At 39.2% G+C, this 23637-nt stretch overlaps 1 protein-coding gene across 8 annotated transcripts; it reads left to right on the plus strand.

Annotated features, from left to right (window-relative positions):
* The first annotated feature begins 1135 nt into the window (after positions 1-1135).
* On the plus strand, positions 1136-23372 carry LOC110502264 (nucleolysin TIAR). Of its 8 annotated transcripts, none has more exons than XM_036959757.2 (13): positions 1136-1477; positions 6798-6894; positions 8755-8904; positions 15534-15588; positions 16080-16167; positions 19592-19667; positions 20005-20113; positions 20207-20302; positions 20449-20533; positions 21081-21204; positions 21331-21488; positions 21891-21929; positions 22027-23372. In XM_036959757.2, the coding sequence occupies exons 1-13, from the start codon at positions 1449-1451 to the stop codon at positions 22145-22147; spliced, it is 1227 nt and encodes a 408-aa protein (XP_036815652.1). In that variant the 5' UTR covers positions 1136-1448; the 3' UTR covers positions 22148-23372. The 8 variants fall into 8 exon arrangements, with proteins under 8 accessions (XP_036815652.1, XP_036815653.1, XP_036815656.2 ...); XM_036959761.2 differs by having other exon boundaries at positions 1292-1477; positions 19592-19699; XM_036959758.2 differs by lacking the exon at positions 21891-21929.
* The last annotated feature ends 265 nt before the right edge of the window (positions 23373-23637 follow it).

Here is a 23637-nt window from a genome sequence, read left to right on the forward strand (position 1 = left end):
CCAACACACTGACACTGACACTGACTCAACTCCAGCCACTTTAATAATGGGAATTGATGGGAAATGATGTAAATATATCACTAGCCACTTTAAACAATGCTACCTTATATAATGTTACTTACCCTACATTATTAATCTCATATGCATACGTATATACTGTACTCTATTTCATCGACTGCATCCTTATATAATACATGTATCACTAGCCACTTTAACTATGCCACTTTGTTTACATACTCACCTCATGTATATACTGTACTCGATACCATCTACTGTATTCTGCCTATGCTGCTCTGTACCATCACTCATTCATATATCCTTATGTACATATTCTTTATCCCCTTACACTGTGTATAAGACAGTAGTTTTGGAATTGTTAGTTAGATTACTTGTTGGTTATTACTGCATTGTCGGAACAAGAAGCACAATCATTTCGCTACACTCGCATTAACATCTGCTAACCATGTGTATGTGACAAATAACATTTGATTTGATTTGACCTGGAATGCAGTTCTGGGTGACTACCTCATGGGGCTATCGAGTGGTGCAGTGGTCTAAGGCACTGCATCTCAGCGCTAGATGTGTCGCCACAGACACCCTTGCTCAAATCCAGGTTGTATCACAACTGGCTGTGATTGGGAGTCCCATAGGGTTGTGCACAATTGGCCCAGCGTCATCTGAGTTTGGCCAGTGTGGGCTGTCATTGTAAATAAGAATTTGTTCTTAACTGACTTGCCTAATTACATTTAATTTAAAAAAAAACATTTTTAAAAAGCTGATTGAGAAAATGCCAAAGATGTCATCAAGGCAAAAAAGAATCTCAAATATAAAATATATTTGTTTAAGATTCCATGTGTTATTTCATAGTTTTGATGTCTTCACTATTATTCTACAATTTTGAAAATAGTTCAAATAAAGAATGAGTTGAATGAGTAGTTCAAACGTTTGACTGTCACTGTGTATATATATAGGACATCAAATACTGTAAAATCAGCAGGGAATGAGCTCAAAGTAGTTTTAATTTAGAAAATCTATTCCCAGGTATTCCCATACATAGAGGTTTATGTGATCGTATCCCACTGTAAGGTATGAAACGGTTCTGTTTTTGTCAAATAGCCTAACGTACTATATCTGTTTGGGATTCTTGCTGTCAATTTGCAGTGTATGCTACTATTTTTAACTACGTTCCCGCTGCATCATTTGTGAGTGTTTACTGTTGCCTTGTTTTCTTCTAGTGCTGACTCAACTTTATTTTTCACTCCCAGTCCCTCTGTAGGCGACATGCGCATGTGCATCAATCAGCTTCCTGGCTCTCCGGTTTGCGCCATTTTCTTTCTCTTAGCTAGCTAGTTTAGATAACGTAGAAATAAATTGATTTAGGCCCTCTTCTTATTTAATTCAGCACACCCAGTTCGTTAGTCGACATTTATGCCAATCGATTTCTGAACATGGAAGACGAATGCCACCCCAAAACCCTGTAAGTAGTCAACACAACAGTCACGACGTTGCCAAGTTAGCTTGCTAATGTTAGTTAGCTATCGACCTCAACAGCTTCCTCATTTCAACCTCTCACTCATCGGCATACTGTTTCTCTCCAAGTGAAACAAAGGTTACAGAACTATCAAGTAGGCTGACCAAACTATATACATTAACTTATGCAATAATATATTGCATGACACATCAGCTAGTTAGAGCTACTTAGCTAGCAAGCTATTGGTATCTTCTTAACTAGCTATCTTCATGTTGAAATGTCCCAATCCTGGCTGGTCTAAGCTGAGGTCGGCACGCTCAACTTCGTTCTTATATCGAGAACGGAGTTGAACGTTCCTCAGCTTGGCTGGCTTTGGATAACGTTAGCTGTCAGCGAGGTGCTTTTAAACATTTCAAAATAAAAGTCCTGCACGTACGTCATATGTGGACAATAAGTGAATCATTTGTGGTGGACTTTTATTTTGACATGAGGTAAACAGAGGAAGTGAGTCTCCAACAGACTCACGTTTCAATCTGTTTTAATAATACGATCCTTTAAATATCTCAAATTCCCCCGTTATAATGATCAACCTTCCTGCCCGCCAACGCAGTATATTAATGGAATTGTATTTAACTTCTGGCTTCCCATAGACTGGTTTCGTCCAACCTAATACATTTGAAAGCAAAGCTAATGTATGTAAATCTCCCCGCAACAACGAATTGTTTTTAGCAACGCAGGTGTATTTACTGTTGACTAACCCCATTCCGTACAAACTTGCTCAAACGAGGCAGCAATGAAAACAAATGGGACTGTGTTGGCGTCAAAATCTGGGGTGCGAACTATGTTTCTATTCATGCGTTGATTGACATGGTAATTGCCCGATTGTATTGGAGATAAGTTGAAAAAACGGAATCCTCTGACGCTGTACATTAAATTGTGAAGTCTCATGACATAACATACAGCACGCATAATGCAAATCATTCTGTGTCGTACAGTCTCTCCACCTGGTGTAGCTCTTCTCTCTTCAATTACAAATAAGAAAGGGTACTTAGTACCAACACCTAGTCAATTGTACAACTGAATGTATTCATTTTTTGCGTCATCACTGTAAGTCAACATGACTCCCAAAAGCTGCGACAGCCGCTGTTTACTTCTGAAGATAACTTTAGCGCCGCCCTAAAAACGATTCATATTCGACACAAATCTTCAAATAGGTATGTAATTACATTTTATATAAACTCTTTATAGTGTTTTATTTACAGTTTAGAGGTGATAAGTTGGACAGATAAGCCATAGGGTGAAAAAATCAGTTTCCCACATCTCCCCCTTTCACACAGTAGGTTTCGCTTCCTCTCCCGTCATTTAAAAAAAGACCAGACGGAGCTCATTGCCTTCTTCAATCATGCAGAGACGTGCAGCATGAAGTTCTCTTCATTAATTTCGCTGGATAGGGGAGAAATTGTGCTTTACAATGGTATTCATATTACAGTTGACCTGGAAGTATTACTTTTTTTAGGCACTAAAATAAGGTCAATTGTGCGTTACAGCACAATGTACAAAAGTTTGTCAGCTAACTATGCGTACATTGGTGTCAAGTGATGCCTTCCCCTTGTCTCCATACTGAAGTGGTGAGGTGAAAGTGTGTTATTTGAAATTAATTATCTAATGTTAGGTAGTATAAACTCAAGTAGATATGTTAGCTAGCTACAGCTGTAACTATGTTACTTTGGTTAGTCTAGCTAGCTATAATAAATAATTAGGCTTTAATTCATTGCAAACAGAGTGCCTTGGTCCTCCTTGTTTAACCTATTTAGGTCTTAATTGTTAACAGCTGGTGCGCAATCTCTAATTATGTAAGTCTCAAGGTTCTGCTTGCAGGAGTTAGAATACCTCATGATAGACAGCTAAGAAAAATTTCGATAAACTCTCTTGGTAAATAGTATTTACCAAGAGTTTTCATCAAAAAAATTCTTAGCTGTCTATTTACCACCACAAACCAATGTTGGCACTAAGACCCGCACTCAATGAGCTGTATAGAGTACCAGTGTATGAGTCATAATACCCATAAAACCTAGTGGTCAAACAGGGAAATGGTTCCAATAATTTTTCCACCATTAATTTTTCCCATAGGGGATTTTAGAAACATTTTAAAATAAGGGCTGTGTTTCATGTAGGCTTACCCTGGCGTGACGTTTTGATAACCATGTAACTCTATCTAGGACAAGGTGACTTATCAATATATTCGGAAACGCTAATGTGACTATCATAAAGAACTACAAATGCCATGATGATCTGAACGAGACTGCCAAATTGAGGCAATGGTAAGAATCTCTGGATGAACTATCTAATGTTAGCTAAATGTAGTAATTAATAAATTGGCTACATTCATTTAAATAAAAAATTCTGTGAACTGTCTTATGCAAGTTTTCAATTGACACAATACCTGTTAGCAAAGGTGTCAGCTAGAGATGACGTGCAGGTTTTGCATGATGTCTACTTTGATGCTTATTAGAATTTTCGAATCTGAGAGTAAATAGAGCCGAATATATTGATAAAACTCACCTTGTCCGAAAGAGATTTACATGGTTATCAACACGTCACTTCAGGGTACGCCTACTTGAAACGCAGCCCTTATCTTAAGTGTTTCTAAAATCCCTTATGGGGAAAATGATTGGAACCATTTCCCTGTTTGACCACTAGCTTTAAATGGTATTATGGCACCTCCACTGAGGGACTCAGTATGGCCATAACCATAAGAAAACAAAAACATTTTCACCCAGAGGCGGCGCTCCTAGTGGTCGGTGGCTTTAAGGCAGGAAAACTGAAATCCATTTGACCTCATTTCTACCAGCATGTCACCTGTGCAGGTGGAACAACTCTAGATCATCTTTATTCTACATACAAAGCTCACCCTCAGTCCCTCACCCTGCATTTGGCAAATCTGACCATAACTTCATCCTCCTGATTCCTGCTTACAAGCAAAAACTGAAACAGGAAGTACCAATGACGTGCTCAATACGGAAGTGGATGTTAAAGGAAAAATCCACCCAAAACCACTAATTCCTATCATTTACAGTGTTACATAACACTAATATGTAAGAACAATATTTTTTTGAACAAATGTTTTATTTTGTTGTTATAATAAAGTTAAAAAACGTGTTTTAAAAAAAAAAACGTTTTAAAAATCATTGTGGAAATCTGTTGCAGCTCAATTCGATTGCAAAACCCACAATGCACTGTGTTCTCTATGGGCTGGCTGGCTAGCACGTTAGGTGGCTAGCAAGTTAGATAGCTAGCTAGCCAATGTACGACTGTTTGCTCACGGACGACTGTGTGAGCACGCTTTCCATAGCCGATGTGAGTAAGACCTTTTAAACAGGTTAACATTCATTCACAAGGCTTCAGGACCAGCTGATTACCAGGACACCTACTCAGAACATGCGCTGACCAGCTGGCAATCTTCATCGCTGACATTTTTTACCTCTCCCTGACCCAGTCTGTAATACCTACATGTTTCAAGCAGACCAGCATAGTCACTGTGCCCAAGAATGCCAAGGTAACCTGTCTAAATTCACCTGTAGCCATGAAATGCTTGGAAAGGCTGGTCATGGCTCACATCAACACCATCATCCCAGACACCTTGGACCCACTCCAATTCGCATACCACCTCAATAGATTCACCTGGACAACAGGAACACCTACATGAGAATGCTGTTCATTGACTACAGCTCAGCATTCAACACCATAGTGCCCTCCAAGCTCATGACTAGGCTAAGGACCCTGGGATTGAACACCTCCCTCTGCAACTGGTTCCTGGACTTCTTGATGGGCCGCCACCAGGTGGTGAGGGTAAGCAACAACACATCCGCCATGCTGACCCTGAACACGGGGGCCCCTCAGGGGTCTGTGCGTAGTCCCCTCCTGTACTCCTTGTTCACCCACGACTGTGTGACCGCCACTACTCCAACACAACGGTGGTAGGCCTGATCACCGACAACAATGAGATAGCTTACAGGGATGAGGTCAGAAACCTGGCAGTGTGGTTCCAAAAACCTCTCCCTCAACGTCAGCAAGACAAAGGAACTGATCGTGCACTACAGAGGGCAGAGCACTCCCCCATCCACATCGACAGGGCTGTAGTGGAGCAGTTAGAGTTCCTCGGTGTCCACATCACTAAGGAATAATCATGGTCCACACACACCAACACAGTTGTGAAGAGGGCACGACAACGCTGTGTCCTCCTCAGGAGGCTGAAAAGATTTGGCATGGGCCCTCAGATCCTCAAAGTTCTACAGCTGCACCATTTAGAGCATCTTGACTGGCTGCATCACCGCTTGGTATGACAACTGCTTTCCATCTGACCGCAAAGCGCTACAAAGGGTAGTGCGTACGGCCCAGTACATCACTGAGGCCAAGCTCCCTGCCATCCAGGACCTCGATACCAGGCGGTGTCAGAGGAAGGCCCTAAAAATGTTCAGAGTCCAGCCACCCAAGTCATAGACTGTTCTCTCTGCTACTGCACGGCAAGCGGTACCGATGCACCAAGTCAGGACCTTACAGGACCCTAAACTGCTTCCACCCCCAAACCAATGAGACTGCTAAGTAATTCATCCGGGTAGCTATTGGTTAACTATTTAACTACCTGCATTAACTCATCACATACACTGCTGTTACTGTTTATTATCTATTCAGTTGCCTAGTCACTTTATCACTATCTATATGTACAAATCTACCTCAACTACTTCGTACCTCTGCACGTCGACTCGGTAATGGTACCCTGTGTATATAGCCAAGTTATCGTTACTCATTGTGTATTTATTCCTCGTGTTATTATTTTTCTATTATTTCTCATTTTCGTCTCTACATTGTTGGGAAGGGTCCATAAGCATTTCACTTTTAGTCTACACCTGTTGTTTACATAGCATGTGACTGATACAATTTGAAATAACTATTTCAGTCTACATTTATTTCAGATCTAGAGGCTATACAGACCTATAGGCTGAACTTTAAAATGCATATTCAGACCTTTTGCCTTTGGGGGTGCTCTATTGCTAAAAGGGGTCTCCTAGGCCTAGAGCCGAAAGTCCCCTAAATGGACAGAATTCTTTTCCAGATATGTCCTCATTGTACAGACAGGGCCATGCCTTCCCACAACCATTAACAAAGGCAGATTTGTCTGCCTAAAACTAAAGATTCATGAGATATTATTCCATAAATAACATTCAAAGTGACATTTTAAGCAACTAAACTTCCATAGTGTAGCCTATCCTTAAATCATCAGCTTCCAACCTTCTAAGATCACTAATTTACCCCATCCTTTTCCTAGGTATGTTGGTAACCTGTCCAGAGATGTAACAGAAATTTTGATTCTTCAGCTGTTCACCCAAATTGGACCTTGCAAAAGTTGTAAAATGATAACTGAGGTAAGATGTATTCTGCTCTATTAACTTTGATGATTTATGGAGACAATTATTTTATTGGATTATGTACTAAGTCTAGGAATTCAAGTCTGTATACAGGGTACCTACTATGGTTAACCTTTGACTGTAACAACTGTCATTAGCTAGGTTTCCATCCAATTGGTGACAGATTTTCATGCAAAAATCTGCATAAAGAAAAGGTATGCATTTCCCACCAGTGGTGTGTTTCCACCAAATAGAGTTGTTGTGGAGAAAAATCAGTGCTTGATGACTTAGCGCACACAATATCCTTTTTCGCTTAAGTTTTCATGTACTGAATAAAATCTAAATTTCAATGTGTTTCCATTGCATTTTCAACTACCAATAGTTTTGTGGGGGAAAAAAATCTGTTAAATAGTGCCTGCTCTGGTCTTGGCACATGCACTCTAGCCAACAGCTCGCAGATACAGTGCGGGTAGGCTAGTCTACATGAGATTATTATGGATAACATGTTGACTAGACCGCATGCGTGTGTGCGTCCGCATGTTGATTTTGTCCAGAAGCGTTCAGGGCACGCAGATTAAAATATCAAAACAAAAAGAAAAAAAAATATTTGTCAAATGGCAGTCAATCATGATGTCACCAGAATAAGACCCTTGGAAAGGAGCATCAAGCTCATCAGCGTTTACGTCAATTTCAATGGTATGACTTTACTCTGATAAATACAGTGGATGGAAACGTGGTTATGGCACATACCAGTTTTTCACATAATTGGGTCCCATTTTCCATAAAATTTTAATGTTGCCTTTGTTCTTATTTTTTACTTAAAACTGATTACATTTCCATCATGTTGATAAACACACCATAATCTAGAGGCAAAGAAACGCACACCTTTTTAGGCGAGGTGCTGGCTAGCGGAGTGGAACACGTAAAAAAAATAAAGGAGAGCCACACTCTAGGAGCTCAGATGCAAAAATATTTATGTCCAACGTTTCGACATACAAGCTGTCTTCATCAGGGTATAATGACAAACACTGCGGGATGACTCATTTATATAGTGTCAAAAGACACACGTGTCTGTAATCATGGCCGGGTGTGGCCTGATATCATTGGTTAATTCTCATATATTAAAATAGCATACAAAAAACATAAATGGATAACGTATGATCATAGATACAATTTGGCTACATAAGCCTACAAAACATTTACAATAGCAAAATCACAATAATCACATGAATGGCTTCAGATCAAATTGTATCTATGATCATACTCTATCCATTTGTTTTTTTGTATGCTATTTTAATATGGTCTACCATGGGATGCTGATGTAATGGCCTGTAGTGGACCTGTCCTCGAGTCTCTCAACTTCTCCAGCATAGCTGGGTGAGACGGTATAGGCTTCCATCCATATGAACTAGATGACATTCTTTGGTTTGATCTCTTTTTTTTTTTTTCCTGAATGTCTTGTTTAGTCAGATATATCAGGAGATATTTACTAATCTTAAAGTGGGTGTTTTCTGTTTCTGATACTTTTCTCTCCCCTTTAGTAAATGTATGATTAGGCCTTTTTCAAGGCCTCTACTATTATAGTGGGTTTTATCTAGATGTGCAATGAATGCAATCAGATCACATATATTTTTTATTTTTTTATTTTTTATGTACAGAACAGCCTTTAGGTTAGCCTTTGGCATATCTGTCCCAAAGAGGAAAGCTAGGGTTATTGAATCCCAGCCTTTTAAACAATGTTACATATTGCAAGACAATGTTGATGATACATGGTAATCCCCCTAGTAGAGTTACATGGTTACTCAATTCTTGCCGTTGTATTCCAAATAATGTTATATGTTTGGCAATAATATACTCTCCCAACTTTTTTTCCCTCAGCAACCCGATAGCAGGAGGATGAACTCTTCTGTCGGATTTTCTGTTTTGCAGCAGTCAAGCAATGACCCGTATTGCTTTGTGGAGTTCTTTGAACATAGAGATGCTGCTGCTGCCCTAGCAGCCATGAACGGGAGGAAGATATTGGGAAAGGTAATTTTTCCATTCAAATGTAGTACTCTGTGTGGAGGCAGTTTTCTTGCTAAGAAGTGCTGGTTATAACTAGGGTTGAATGGCAGGAACCCAATTACTGAGATTTACCGGGATTTACCGCACAACACCACTCCCTTTTCCCCGGGATAAATAACTGCAAGAAACCGGTAGATTATTTATAAAGGATGGCGTGAAATGGAACTGTTAAATTACGTGCCATGTCTAAATCGAGATTGCATGTAGACGTATCAGCTCATCATGGTAACTTTTGTTCTTGTGACAGGTAGGCCTACATTTTCTGCAGCATAGCCTATGCTACAGTAATATAAAGACAGAGTGTGTGTCTAATTTACCCATCTCTATCTGGCTTTTGTGGGTCACCTTGTTTTTTAATTGTGAAGATAAAAAAACATTTTATTTCAGCTGCAGAGTTTTTAAACAGCCTGTCACTCGAATGTCATTGCCATAAATTAGTGCACGTGCAAGCACTCTTCTCAGTCTCTCTCCCTCTATCAACTCCATTCAAATTGCATCCAAATAGATCATCCTGTTCTAGATTGCTATATAGCCCTATATATAGATAGTCCTAGCCTACCTCTTTCAGGTAATACATTCAATGCAGTATCAGCCTTATATTTAGCTAGTTAATGATGGGTTGTGCATAATAAGCTTTTAACTTGTAATCTCTGTGTGTGCATATTGCGCAAGAGACCTGTGCTCCGCTGGCCTCTCCTTAAAAACGCTCCTTAGCTCTTGTAGTCCCATGCAGGAAAAGCTAGACTAGAATAGCTTGCTGGACATACTTCTTTTGAGCATTTTTTTATACCAATAGACTATTTGAAGAGGGACGCAAGCTCTTTTTTGCTGAATGTTAAATACAGCAGCCAATAGAACTCACGGGTAGTTTGAAAGAAGAGCGAATGTGCAATGGCGGTAGGCTATAGCAGTTATTTATTCATACCCATGACCATTCTTGAAGAGAAGTGAAAGCCTTCTGCATCTAATTCTAGACCTATATTATTCAAGGATGTCATTAGAATGATGAAGACAAGGACAACAAAACTTATTTCATTTAACTTTTGAAAGCGAGGAAGGAATGAAGCAACAATAGAGAGTTTTTAAGGAGGTAGGCTAATAACAGGGGAAATATTATGAAAGGTATATAGAGTGCATTCGGAAAGTATTCAGACTCCTTGACATTTTCCACATTTTGTTACGTTCCAGCCTTATTCTAAAATGAATTAAATAAAACTATTTCCTCAGCAATCTACACACAATACCCCATGATGACGAAGCGAAAGCAGATTTTTAGACATTTTTGCTAGAGTTTAAAATCAAAACTGAAATACCTTATTTACATAAGTATTCAGACCCTTTGCTATGAGACTCGAAGTTGAGCTCTGGTGCATCCTGTTTCCATTGATCATCCTTGAGATGTTTCTACTACTTGATTGGAGTCCACCTGTGGTAAATACAATTTATTGGACAAGATTTGGAAATGCAAACGCCTGTCTATACAAGGTCCCACAGTTGACAGTGCATGTCAGAGCAAAAACCAAGCCATGAGGTTGAAGGAATTGTCCGTAGAGCTCCAAGACAGGTTTGTGTCGAGGCACAGATCTGGGGAAGGGTACCAAAACATTTCTGCAGCATTGAAGGTCTACCAAGAACACAGTGGCCTCCATCATTCTTAAATGGAAGAAGTATGTAACCACCAAGACTCTTCCTAGATCTGGCAGCCCGGGCAGACTGAGCAATCGGGGGAGAAGGGCCTTGGTCAAGGGGGTGACCAAGAACCCGATGGTCACTCTGACAGAGATCCAGAGTTCCTCTGTGGAGATGTGAGAACCTTCCAGAAGGACAACCATCTCTGCAGCAATCCACCAATCAGGCCATTATAGTAGAGTGAAGCCAGACGAAGCCACTCCTCAGTAAAAGGCACCTGACAGCCTGCTTGGAGTTTGCCAAAAGGCACCTAAAGACTCAGACCATGAGAAACAAGATTCTCTGGTCTGATGAAACCAAGATTGAACTCTTTGGCCTGAATGCCAAGCGTCACGTTTGGAGGAAACCTGGCACCATCCCTACAGTGAAGCATGGTGTTGGCTGCATCATGCTGTGGGGGCATTTTTTTTCAGCGGCAGGGACTGGGAGACTAGTCAGGATCCAGGCAAAGATGAATGGAGAAAAGTACAGAGGGATCCTTGATAAAAACCTGCTCCAGAGTGCTCTCAGGCCCTCAGACTGTGGCGAAGGTTCACCTTCCAACAGGACAATGACACTAAGCACACAGTTAAGACAACGCAGAAGTAGAAGAAGAAGTCTCTGAATGTGGCCCAGCTAGGACTTGTACCTGATCGAACATCTCTGGAGAGACTTGAAAATAGCTGTGCAGCAACTCTCCCCATCCAACTTGACAGAGCTTGAGAGGATCTGCAGAGAAGAATGGGAGAAACTCTCCAAATACAGGTGTGCCAAGCTTGTAGCATCATACTCATGAAGACTCAAGACCGTAATTGCCGCCAAAAGGTGCTTTAACAAAGTACTGAGTAAAGTCTAAATACTTATGTTAATGTGATATCAGTTTTTTCATATATATATATATATACACAGTGGGGCAAAAAAAGTATTTAGTCAGCCACCAATTGTGCAAGTTCTCCCACTTAAAAAAATGAGAGAGGCCTGTAATTTTCATCATAGGTACACTTCAACTATGACAGACAAAATGAGGAAAAGAAATCCAGAAAAATCACATTGTAGGATTTTTAATGCATTTTTTTGCAAATTATGGTGGAAAATAAGTATTTGGTCACCTACAAACAAGCAAGATTTCTGGCTCTCACAGACCTGTAACTTCTTCTTTAAGAGGCTCCTCTGTCCTCCACTCGTTACCTATATTAATGGCACCTGTTTGAACTTGTTATTAGTATAAAAGACACCTGTCCACAACCTCAAACAGTCACATTCCAAACTCCACTATGGCCAAGACCAAAGAGCTGTCAAAGGACACCAGAAACAAAATTGTAGACCTGCACCAGGCTGGGAAGACTGAATCTGCAATAGGTAAGCAGCTTGGTTTGAAGAAATCAACTGTGGGAGCAATTATTAGGAAATGGAAGACATACAAGACCACTGATAATCTCCCTCGATCTGGGGCTCCACGCAAGATCTCACCCTGTGGGGTCAAAATGATTACAAGAGCAAAAATTCCAGAACCACACGGTTGGACCTAGTGAATGACCTGCAGAGAGCTGGGACCAAAGTAACAAAGCCTACCATCAGTAACACACTACGCCGCCAGGGACTCAAATCCTGCAGTGCCAGACGTGTCCCCCTGCTTAAGCCAGTACATGTCCAGGCCTGTTTGAAGTTTGCTAGAGAGCATTTGGATGATCCAGAAGAAGATTGGGAGAATGTCATATGGTCAGATGAAACCAAAATATAACTTTTTGGTAAAAACTCAACTTGTCGTGTTTGGAGGACAAAGAATGCTGAGTTGCATCCAAAGAACACCATACCTACTGTGAAGCATGGGGGTGGAAACATCATGCTTTGGGGCTGTTTTTCTGCAAAGGGACCAGGACGACTGATCCGTGTAAAAGAAAGAATGAATGGGGCCATGTATCGTGAGATTTTGAGTGACAACCTCCTTCCATCAGCAAGGGCATTGAAGATGAAACGTGGCTGGGTCTTTCCGCATGACAATGATCCCAAACACACCGCCCGGGGAACGAAGGAGTGGCTTCGTAAGAAGCATTTCAAGGTCCTGGAGTGGCCTAGCCAGTCTCCAGATCTCAACCCCATAGAAAATCTTTGGAGGGAGTTGAAAGTCTGTGTTGCCCAGCAACAGCCCCAAAACATCACTGCTCTAGAGGAGATCTGCATGGAGGAATGGGCCAAAATACCAGCAACAGTGTGTGAAAACCTTGTGAAGACTTACAGAAAACGTTTGACCTCTGTCATTACCAACAAAGGGTATATAACAAAATATTGAGAAACTTTTGTTATTGACCAAATACTTATTTTCCACCATAATTTGCAAATAAATTAATTAAAAATCCTACAATGTGATTTTCTGATTTTTTTTTTTCTCATTTTGTCTGTCATATTTGAAGTGTACCTATGATGAAAATTACAGGCCTCTCATCTTTTTAAGTGGGAGAACTTGCACAATTGGTGGCTGACTAAATACTTTTTTGCCCCACTGTATATACACATTTGCAAACATTTCTAAAAACGTGTTGTTGCTTTGTCATTATGGGGTAATGTGTGTAGATTGAGGCAAAACAACAATTTAATAAATGTTAAGGCTGTAACGTAACAAAATGTGGAAAAAGTCTAGGGGTCTGAATACTCTCCGAATGCACTGTATATGCGTCAGCCTAATAACTATGCAAATGGTCCCTAATATAAAAAATATAAAAATACGGAAGCCTATACCTATGCTGCACTAGAATCATATGTTTTCTTCTGCATTATCATGGTTTGAACGAGGTGCATAATTTCAGTCCATATAATACAATAAATTCACACTCAAAAAGATTAGCCTACTGGAGCTAGTTTAATTTATTTACACGAGAGCATATAGCTAACGACGTCTATGGGCTTTTATGTTTTTCTGTCGTGCGTAATGTGTAGTAGCCTGTATCATGTATAGTTGAAGTCGGAAGTTTACATACACTTAGGTTGGAGTCATTAACTCGCTTTTCAACCACTCCACAAATTTCTTGTTAACAAACTATAGTTTTGGAAAGTTGGTTAGGACATCTACTTTGCGCATGACATAAGTAATTTTTCCAACAATTGTTTACAGACAGATTATTTCACTTATAATTCACTTTATCACAATTCCAGTGGGTCAGAAGTTTACATACGCTAAGTTGACTGTGCCTTTAAACAGCTTGGACATTTCCAGAAAATTATGTCATGGCTTTAGATCGGCTTATTGACATCATTTGAATCAATTGGAGGTGTACTTGTGGATGTATTTCAAGGCCAAACTCAGTGCCTCTTTGCTTGACATCATGGGAAAATCAAAAGAAATCAGACAAGACCTCAGAAAAAGATTGTAGACCTCCACACGTCTGGTTCATCCTTGGGAGCAATTTCCAAATGCCTGAAGGTACCACGTTCATCTGTACAAACAATAGTATGCAAGTATAAATACCATGGGACCTTTGCAGCCGTCACATCGCTCAGGAAGGAGACGCGTTCTGTATCCTAGAGATGAACATACTTTGGTGCGAAAAGTGCAAATCAATCCCAGAACAACAACAAAGGACCTTGTGAAGATGCTGGAGGAAACGGGTACAAAAGTATCTAAATCCACAGTAAAATTAGTCTTATTCCGACATAACCCGAATGGCCGCTCAGCAAGGAAGAAGCCACTGTTACAAAACCGCCATTAAAAAATCCAAACTACGTGGGGACATGGGGACAAAGATCGTACTTTTTGGAGAAATGTCCTCTCGTCTGATGAACCAAAAATATAACTGTTTTGGCCGTAATAACCATTGTTATGTTTGGAGGAAAAGGGGGGAAGCTTGCAAGCCAAAGAACACCATCCCAACCATGAAGCGCGGGGGTGGCAGCATCATGTTGTGGGGGTGCTTTGCTGCAGGAGGGACTGGTGCGCTTCATAAAATAGATAATTTTCCTTCATGATTCTATGTGGATATATTGAAGCAACATCCCAAGACATCAGTCAGGAAATTAAAGCTTGGTTGCAAATGGGTCTTCCAAATAGACAATGACAAAATGGCTTAAGGACAACAAAGTCCAGGTATTGAAGTGGCCATCACTAAGCCCGGACCTCAATCCTATAGAAAACTTGTGGGCAGAACTGAAAAGGCGTGTGCGAGCAAGGAGGCCTACAAACCTGACTCAGTTACACCAGCCCTGTCAGGAGGAATGGGCCAAAATTCACCCAACTTATTGTGGGAAGCTTGTGGAAGGCTACCCAAAACTTTTGACCCAAGTTAAACAATTTAAAGGCAATGCTACCAAATACTAATTGAGTGTATGTAAACTTCTGACCCACTGGGAATGTATTGAAAGAAATAAAAGCTTAAATAAATTACACTCTACTATTATTCTGACGTTTTCGCATTCTTAAAATAAAGTGGGGATCCTAACTGACCTAAGACAGGGAATTTTTACTAGGATTAAATGTCAGGAATTGTGAAAAACTGCGTGTAAATGTATTTGGCCAAGTTGTATGTAAACTTCCGACTTCAACTGTATATATTGGAAAACTGCACAATCATTTGGGCATTTTTGGGCTTGGGCTCATTCAATATCGTTAATGTAGGGATCATAAAATGTATTTAATATGTGGCTCATCAGGCGCAGGTAGCATCAGGTTAGAATGTTCTTGCTGATCAAAGCTCTAATCAAATCCAGACATATTTATATGCCTTATAATGCTTTTGAATGACACTTCCGGTTTTGGCTGGAAACACGGTCACCTGGGAGAAAAGTGATTTATTCTCAGGATGGAACATCTGTGAAATACCGGAATAATATTCAACCCTAGTTGTAAAACCTTTCACAGTTGCTTTAAGGGACATGGAATGAATGTCTTTGCTCCACTTACGTTTCATTGTTCTGTGAACTGTTTTTTTCTTCAGGAGGTCAAAGTAAATTGGGCAACCACTCCAAGTAGCCAGAAGAAAGACACATCTAGTAAGTGTTTTACATTTGAACCTTTTCATCTATTACTACAAAGGCAGTAAAAAATAATAAAAACAATTCTAAATGCACTCGCACATCTGAGCTATCTTTGTTTATTTTTTCTCAGTAAAAAAAATCTATAAGATTTATTGTCACATACACCGGATAAGTGCAGTGAAATTTAGTAGTACGGTGACATACGTGTTTAGTGGGTGTAGCGAAATGCTTGTGCTTCTAGCTCCGACAGTGCAGTAATATCTAACAAATACATAACATATACACACATCTAAGTAAAGGAATGGAATTAAGAATATATAAATATAAGGACAAGCAACGCTTTAAATGCCTTGTTCAAGGATACATTGACAGATTTTCAACGTTGTCGGCTCGGGTATTCGAACCAGCGACCTTTCAGTTACTGGCCCACCGCTCTAACTGCTAGGCTACCTGCCACCCAGTAGCTACATTAGAGAATAATAGTTATTCTGTCTTGATAATTTCAGATCACTTCCATGTATTTGTTGGAGACCTGAGCCCTGAGATCACCACTGAGGATATCAAAGCTGCATTTGCACCTTTTGGGAAAATCTCGTAAGTTGCTTTGTGTTTTAAGCTTGTCGGATTTAGTATGTTGTATCCAGACTTGACATCTCCTGGAAATTGGTTTTCTCTGTTATTTTTCGAATCATTCAAGTAACTTTAGAGATCTTCTCATAATGAATGTGTTTGTAAGAGGTCCATGAACAGAATAGATGTGTAACCACATACAGTATATACGGTGCACTCGGAAAGTATTCAGACCCCTTGACTTTTTCTACGTTTTGTTACATTACAGCCTTATTTTAAAATGTATTAAATAGTTTCTCCCCCCCTCATCAATCTACACACAATTCCCCACAATGACAAAGCAAAAACAGTTATTTTATTTAATAAATGTGCAAAAATTTAAAAATAACTGAAATATATAACATTTACTTAAGTATTGCTTTACCTAGTACTCTGTTGAAGTACTTTTGGCAGCGATTACAGCCTCGAATCTTCTTGGATATGACGCTACAAGCTTGGCACAACTGTATTTGGGGAGTTTCTCCCATTCTTCTCTGCAGATCCTCTCAAGCGCTGGGAGGTTGGAAGGGGAGAGTTGCTGCACAGCTATTTTCAGGTCTCTAGAGTTCAAGTCCTCTGGCTGGGCCACTCAAGGACATTCAGAGACTTTGTCCCTAAGCCACTCCTGCGTTGTCTTGGCTGTGTGCTTAGCATCGTTATCCTGTTGGAAGGTGAACCTTTGCCCCAGTCTGAGGTCCCGAATGCTCTGGAGCAGGTTTTCATCAAGGATCTCTCTGTACTGAAAAACATCCCCATATCATGATACTGCCACCACCATGCTTCACTGTAGGGATCGTGCCAGGTTTCCTCCAGACATGACACTTGGCATTCAGGGCAAAAAGTTCAATCTTGGTTTCATGAGACCAGAGAATCTTGTTTCTCATGGTCTGAGAGTCCTTTAGGTGCCTTTTGACAAACTCCAAGTGGGCTATCATGTGCCTTTTACCGAGGAGTGGCGGCCAGCTCTAGGAAGAGTCTTGGTGGTTTCAAACTTCTTCCATTTAAGAATGATGTAGGCCACAGGGTTCTTGGGGACTTTCAATGTTGCATAAATTCTTTGGTACCCTTCCCCAGATCTGTGCCACAACACAATCCTGTCTCGGAGCTATTTGGACAATTCCATCGACCCCTTGGGGTGATTTTTTGCTCTGACATGCACTGTCAGCTGTTGGACCTTTATTATAGACAGGTGTGTGCCTTTCCAAGTCATGTCCAATCAATAGAATTTACCACAGGTGGACTCCAAGTTGAAGAAACATCTTAAGGATGATCAATTGAAACAGGATGTACCTGAGCTCAATTTAGAGTCTTAACAGCAAAGGGTCTGAATACTTATGTAAATAAGATATTTCTGTTTTATTTGTAATACATTTGTAATACATCTTGTTTTTGCTTTGTCATTATGGGGTATTGTGTATAGGTTGAGGACATTTTTTTTCTTTAGTCCATTATAGAATAAGGCTGTAACATAACAACATTTGGAAAAAGTCAAGGGGTCTGAATACTTTCCGAATGTGTGGTATACTGTAAATGTAATTTCTTTGATTATTGGTTGAAATAACATTTTAAAGCACATCACACCCAGTCTTGATACATACATCTCTATCCCTGTTTTGATCATTTGTGAAAAGCAGGATGACAGAACAAGTGACAAATTATTTTCAATTGTAATTCGTTGACTAAAACCCCACTAATTTCACAACTCAACTATTTTCACTGACAACATTGAATGTCAGCTTTCTGTTTTCCCCTCGTGCTTTTTTGATAAATGTAGGAAATGGTAAGTTGTTTGCTATGTCAAATATAAGATTGCAGGTCAAGCTTTGTATGTGTAACCCTGAAAAGCATTCAGCCTTTCAGTAGTTGTGAGTCTCAGTTAAGTAATAGCGTTCTGGTTATTTTTACAGAAATGCTCATAGGATTGGACAGGAGCTTGAAGTCTAACAGCAAGGAACTGTGCACACTGGAAACTCAGATGTAGACTTTTTCTCTATTTATTCTATTCCTCTCTTTTTGTGTTTTTGTATTAACATGACCTAGTTTAGTATAACAAACTCCAATATTCAATACATATACTTAAAGATTTGTGTAAAACTGATTCTGGTTTGTTAATGTTGATAGTTTTTATGCTCCTTTCCTAAAAATCTGAAAATGTTTTCAAATTTGCAGCTCACCAAACTCCATAATGGTGGTAAAGAATTTACCAGGAAAAATAAAGAAATCTGTTAACAGGCCATGTATGCCATTTTAATTCCTTTTTTCTCTTTGATATTTATATATATTTATATTGGTAGGATGAGCACCATCAGCAGATATTAGGAATGCATGGTAGTCCATAAGAAGTGTTGTGGATTATAATGTGGCACTGTTTGACAGGGAACCCTTAACTGAAAATGAATCTGGAGAAAGAAGCAGTTAAACTATCAGTGTAGGTTGCATTTGTTTGTACTTGTTTTTGTTTTCAAATGCTGCCTTTTTATCAGTAATCAGTTGAGGGTTTTTAAGGTAGTTAAAGGTGCTTGAATAGTGTTTTACAGTATTACTTACTGTACCTGCCAGTGTTGTGATTGGCTGGGATATCATTCTGTTGATTTCTCCCGCCGGAACAGCATCTGTCGTCAAAATGGGAAAGCTGTTCTGACTATGTGGCATTGTTATCTAGTGGAAATCGCTCTGTCCTTTCCTGGTTGCAAAAATTCTACACTGTTCGCAAAATTACAGTTTAAGTGAGAAAACTAGCACTGAATAGTGTAGGAAATCATTGTACCATCTGAATTGCTGTGTATTTATCTTTTCAATAACATAATGTTATTTTTTTATTCTGCTGTTTGAAGCTGGTGGACCAAAACTGAAACGGTTACAGCTTCAAACAGCTGTAAAAACGGTATTTATTGTTTTTGAAAATATATTTCACAGCGATTTAGATTGCAAAATGATTCCCTACACTATTCAGTGCTTGTTTTCTCACATAAACTGAAGTTAAGTGAACAGTGTAGAATTTTTGCAACCAGGAAAGGACAGAGCGATTTCCACTAGATAACAATGCCACATAGTCAGAACAGCTTTCCCATTTTGACGACAGATGCTGTTCCGGCGGGAGAAATCAAGACTATCACAGCCAATCACAACACTGGCAGGTACAGTAAGTAATACTGTAAAACACTATCATTACACTGTTAATGCAGATATATTATGGCAGATATATTATGGACCTTTTCTGAAATTACAATGCAAAAATTTCAACAAATCCTATGTGTAGCACCTTTAAGATATTTATTGGGATTTTAGGGGACAATGTAGTCGATTCGAAGTTCAGTGTGTGTGTGTGTGTGTGTGTGTGGTTCCTTTTAATTTATGCATGTTATACAGTGGTGCAATGGTCTGATGCTATTGTCTTGTGTCCTTCCAGGGATGCTCGTGTTGTGAAGGACATGACTACAGCGAAATCTAAGGGGTATGGATTTGTGTCCTTCTATAACAAACTGGTAAGGCTCCGGTGCAGGAACACAAGATGAAGGTTATTTCTATTTCTGTTTACTATTTTCTATTTTCACTAGATTTGATCTTAAGATAATTTTAAAGTTTTATAAATAAGTACACTGTAAATGCACATTTTGTGTGCTCTGTTGGTTTATTTTGTAACTTAAGTACAAGTTGTAGTTTATTTGATAATTATTCCTGTTGAATATATATTATTTTCCATCGTTTAGTATGCAAAACATGTTTTAAATGACATAATAATAATAGCACATAGTTTATAGAATATGTATAGAACAATGTAGAATCTGGAGAGGAAACGTTGTCTTTTGTTTTAAACAACAGGATGCAGAGAATGCCATTGTGCACATGGGGGGACAGTGGTTAGGGGGACGCCAGATAAGGACCAACTGGGCAACTCGCAAGCCACCCGCCCCAAAGAATGTGCAAGACAGTAAGTATGAGTGAGATAAGACTGTGTTGCTTTAATAGAGTTGAAAAGGGAGTTATGAGGCTGATATTTATCTCCTTTGTATATTTACACCAGATGGCTCGAAGCAGCTGAGGTTTGAAGATGTAGTGAACCAATCCAGTCCCCAGAACTGCACCGTGTACTGTGGAGGAATCCAGTCCGGACTATCAGGCAAGTTAATTTAAACATGAAAAGTTACACTCAGACTGTTTAGAATCAATCTTTAGATGTTCCCAACAAATAGAGTTTGGGGAAACAAAGACTGGGTTGGCAGACAAAGGTGGATGATTGTTTCATTGAAATCTTTTTCCTTGCAGAGCATCTCATGCGACAGACATTTTCACCCTTTGGACAAATCATGGAAATAAGAGTTTTCCCAGAGAAAGGTTACTCTTTCATCAGGTACCGTTTTATTCTGAGCAAAGATTCCCTATTTTATTTATGTACAACACTATGTATTGCCTCATTCTGCCTGTAGATGGCAGTACCGGTATATGACTCAATAATAAATCTTCTAATACTACACCAAAAGCCCCCAATAATAATGTCTACTGTAGAATCCAATCAGATTTATTTGTGGAAGTAGTTAAATGGTTTTATTACATCCTTTTTTGGTTATTCTTTATAATAATTTGGATATTATTATTATTATTATATATCCTTATAAATTATTTTAAGCATGTTTTAAATGGTATAAATGCTCATGAATGAAATATTAATTTATGAATAGTATGTACACTCTTTATAAATAGTTTGTTTATTCATAAGTTATTACAGTGTGTTTTCCTATGATTGATATTCTTGAAACGGTACTTATTCCTTAACACTGTCAACCATAAAAAAACAAATTCCTCTCATGTTGCACATTTTTTATTTTACACTGTGATTGCAGTGCTGAATTACTTTTCTTGACCACCGTTTCTTGTCGACATTTGTGTTCTTCTGACAGGTTTTCCTCCCATGAAAGTGCTGCCCATGCAATTGTTTCTGTAAATGGAACATCCATCGAATGCCACATAGTGAAGTGCTACTGGGGCAAAGAATCCCCCGACATGGCCAAAAGCGTACCACAGGTAGGACACAAGTATCTTTAATTGAGACACTGCTCAATTAAAATATTGACATTTCCAAGTGCACATTTTTTTCTCTTTACTCACCCAGAAAATTATTGGATTATGATCAATTGTATCTTTAAACAGATGGAGTATGGTCAGGGTCAGTGGGGACAATGGAGCCAAATGTATGGGAGCCCCCAGGCCCAGCAGTATGGACAACAGTACATGGCAAATGGTTGGCAAGTGCCCTCTTATGGAGTGTCTTATGGACAGTCTTGGAATCAGCAAGGATTTGGTGTAGAGTAAGTATAAACTAATTACTCAGATCATGCACATTGTGAAATGCTCTTGAAATGAGAATTATTTCCTTAGTATCCATACTCGTTCAGTTGTTTGCAGCACTTGTTCATTAGGGAGCTCTGTTCTTTTTTCAGACTATACTGTAGGCTTCCTGGTGTGATTGCACAAAAGAGGCTCACATTGCTGGTTACATTCAGAACATTTTTATCAAGACTGTTTGCTTTCCTCAACAGTATCTATTTAACATTTCAACACCATTACTACTTTTCTGTCAACAATATTCTCCTTTACCACAGTTTCATGTTGACATTTGCAAGCATAGGCCTTATATCCAGTGTCATTGGCGAACCTGGTGAAATGGTTTGACTCCAGAGCTACACTAAACTATGAGATCTTGTTCACAGGGACTCCATTCTGGCTGCAGCAGCACAGAACCTTTCAAGGTGACAAATGCAATCAGTGTTTTATAGCCCAAAGCTTTCACTTACCAGCCTCTGTGTCATTCCTTGACCCATACTGTGGTTGTCTTCTCTCTTGCAGACAGTCCCAGTCCCCAGCCTGGGTTGGAGGGTTTGGATCCCCGGCACCGTCCCAGCCCCAGACCGGTCCTGTGATGCCCAACCAGGGAAACTTCAACATGGCTGGCTACCAGACACAGTGAGCAGGCTCTCACTCATATCAATAACACAGGCATGTCACCAATTCAGAATTAGTGGACTTTCAATTAGGAGAAGATAAAGAAATTAGCATTGTAATCTAATCATCTGGAGAGATTGTGTTAAAGCAGAGAAGATCAGGAACAATAGCTTAACTCTCAGATATATGAGGAAGCAAATGTTATTTATAAAGACAAGTAGTGAGGGGGGGGGGGGGGTTATTGGCTGAAGTTATGTACAAATTAAATGTCAACAGGTGGTTGAAACCAAACTTGGACTGAATTTTCATGCTTTTATATAGGGGATATCTTTAAAAAATTAAATAAAATAAAAAAATATGAGTTTTTGTTTACTACTTAATGTAGCCTAAAATGGACTTAAAAGGTCATTTGAATACCCTAGTTTGTCACAGGACATTGCATAGGAACATAAAGCTCTTTAAATGGTTAGTTTCTCCCCATCAACTCTGATTGTGCGTTTGCTGATTTTAAATCACTTTCTGAACTTTTGACAGATGTGAGTAAACACATTTTCAGTCTCCTGTTTTAAGAAGCACTTTTAGGGTTCACATGTTAGCTGTAAATCTTCGAATGAGTATGGATTTGCGTGCCATTATGTATATTTACATTTTATTTGCTTCACTGTCTTTATCTCTTGACATTGTACTAGCCGAATTTCTTGAAAATGCGTGTAAATCTGTATGTTATTATTTGATTATACCTGTAAATGTCACTTATAAAGGAAAAGGGTCAGGAAGGCCAAACATTTATATAACCCTCAACCTGATTTTAAAATAAGGATTTCCAAGCATGTACTCTTTAGTAACACAGGACCTCCACAAACCTAATTCTGTATATACTGTAGATGGGTGTGCAATGCAGGGCTGACATATTGAATATATTCAATATAATTTACAAAGAAGCCTTAATTTAAATGTCAGTTACGTCACCATTCATTATTTTACTCACTGAAGCCCTGTTAGAAACCTGAACTCTAGATTTTAGAACTGATGTTGTGTGCCATTTTCAGCTAATAGCAGGCGACGAGGAGTTAACATTTCCTGGAAACATTGAGGGTGTATTGCACGTTTTTGAAAATGTATTATCTTGGTTGCTCAAAGTATTGAATGTAAATGGCAGAATTGTTTTAATGATGAATAAAGCTCAGCGATTGACAAAATTCCCTTTTCAATGTAAAAGGGTCTCAATAAAAATGATTATTGGAAGAAAATAAGCTGATCCCCCGTCTTGTTTGTGTTCGGTGCATTTACTGTAACTACTACAAGTCTTGAGCTGTTTGCCTAAATGGGGAGTAAATATTGTAAAGCTAATGTTTTATAACAATTTATGAATTACACTACTCAAAATACTACATATTACTTGATGCTTAAACTGTACAATTTAATATATGAATAATTAAAATGACCTGTGATCCTTAAAATAGCCAAATGCTCCTTTTGAAACAATACAATTTCTAGTGAAAAGAAAGGGTTGGA

This window comes from Oncorhynchus mykiss, chromosome 23 (genome assembly GCF_057628025.1).
Source record: "Oncorhynchus mykiss isolate SJ-2025 chromosome 23, ASM5762802v1, whole genome shotgun sequence".
Classification (NCBI taxonomy): Eukaryota; Metazoa; Chordata; class Actinopteri; order Salmoniformes; family Salmonidae; genus Oncorhynchus; species Oncorhynchus mykiss.

Bases quoted from the DNA above. Each gene is read 5' to 3' on its own strand.
- LOC110502264 (XM_036959757.2), top strand. From the start codon at position 1,449: ATGGAAGACGAATGCCACCCCAAAACCCT. The intron at 8,905-15,533 runs GTAATTTTTCCA...TTTTTTCTTCAG, and splicing joins GGAGGAAGATATTGGGAAAG to GAGGTCAAAGTAAATTGGGC. The intron at 20,114-20,206 runs GTAAGTATGAGT...TATTTACACCAG, and splicing joins CCCAAAGAATGTGCAAGACA to ATGGCTCGAAGCAGCTGAGG.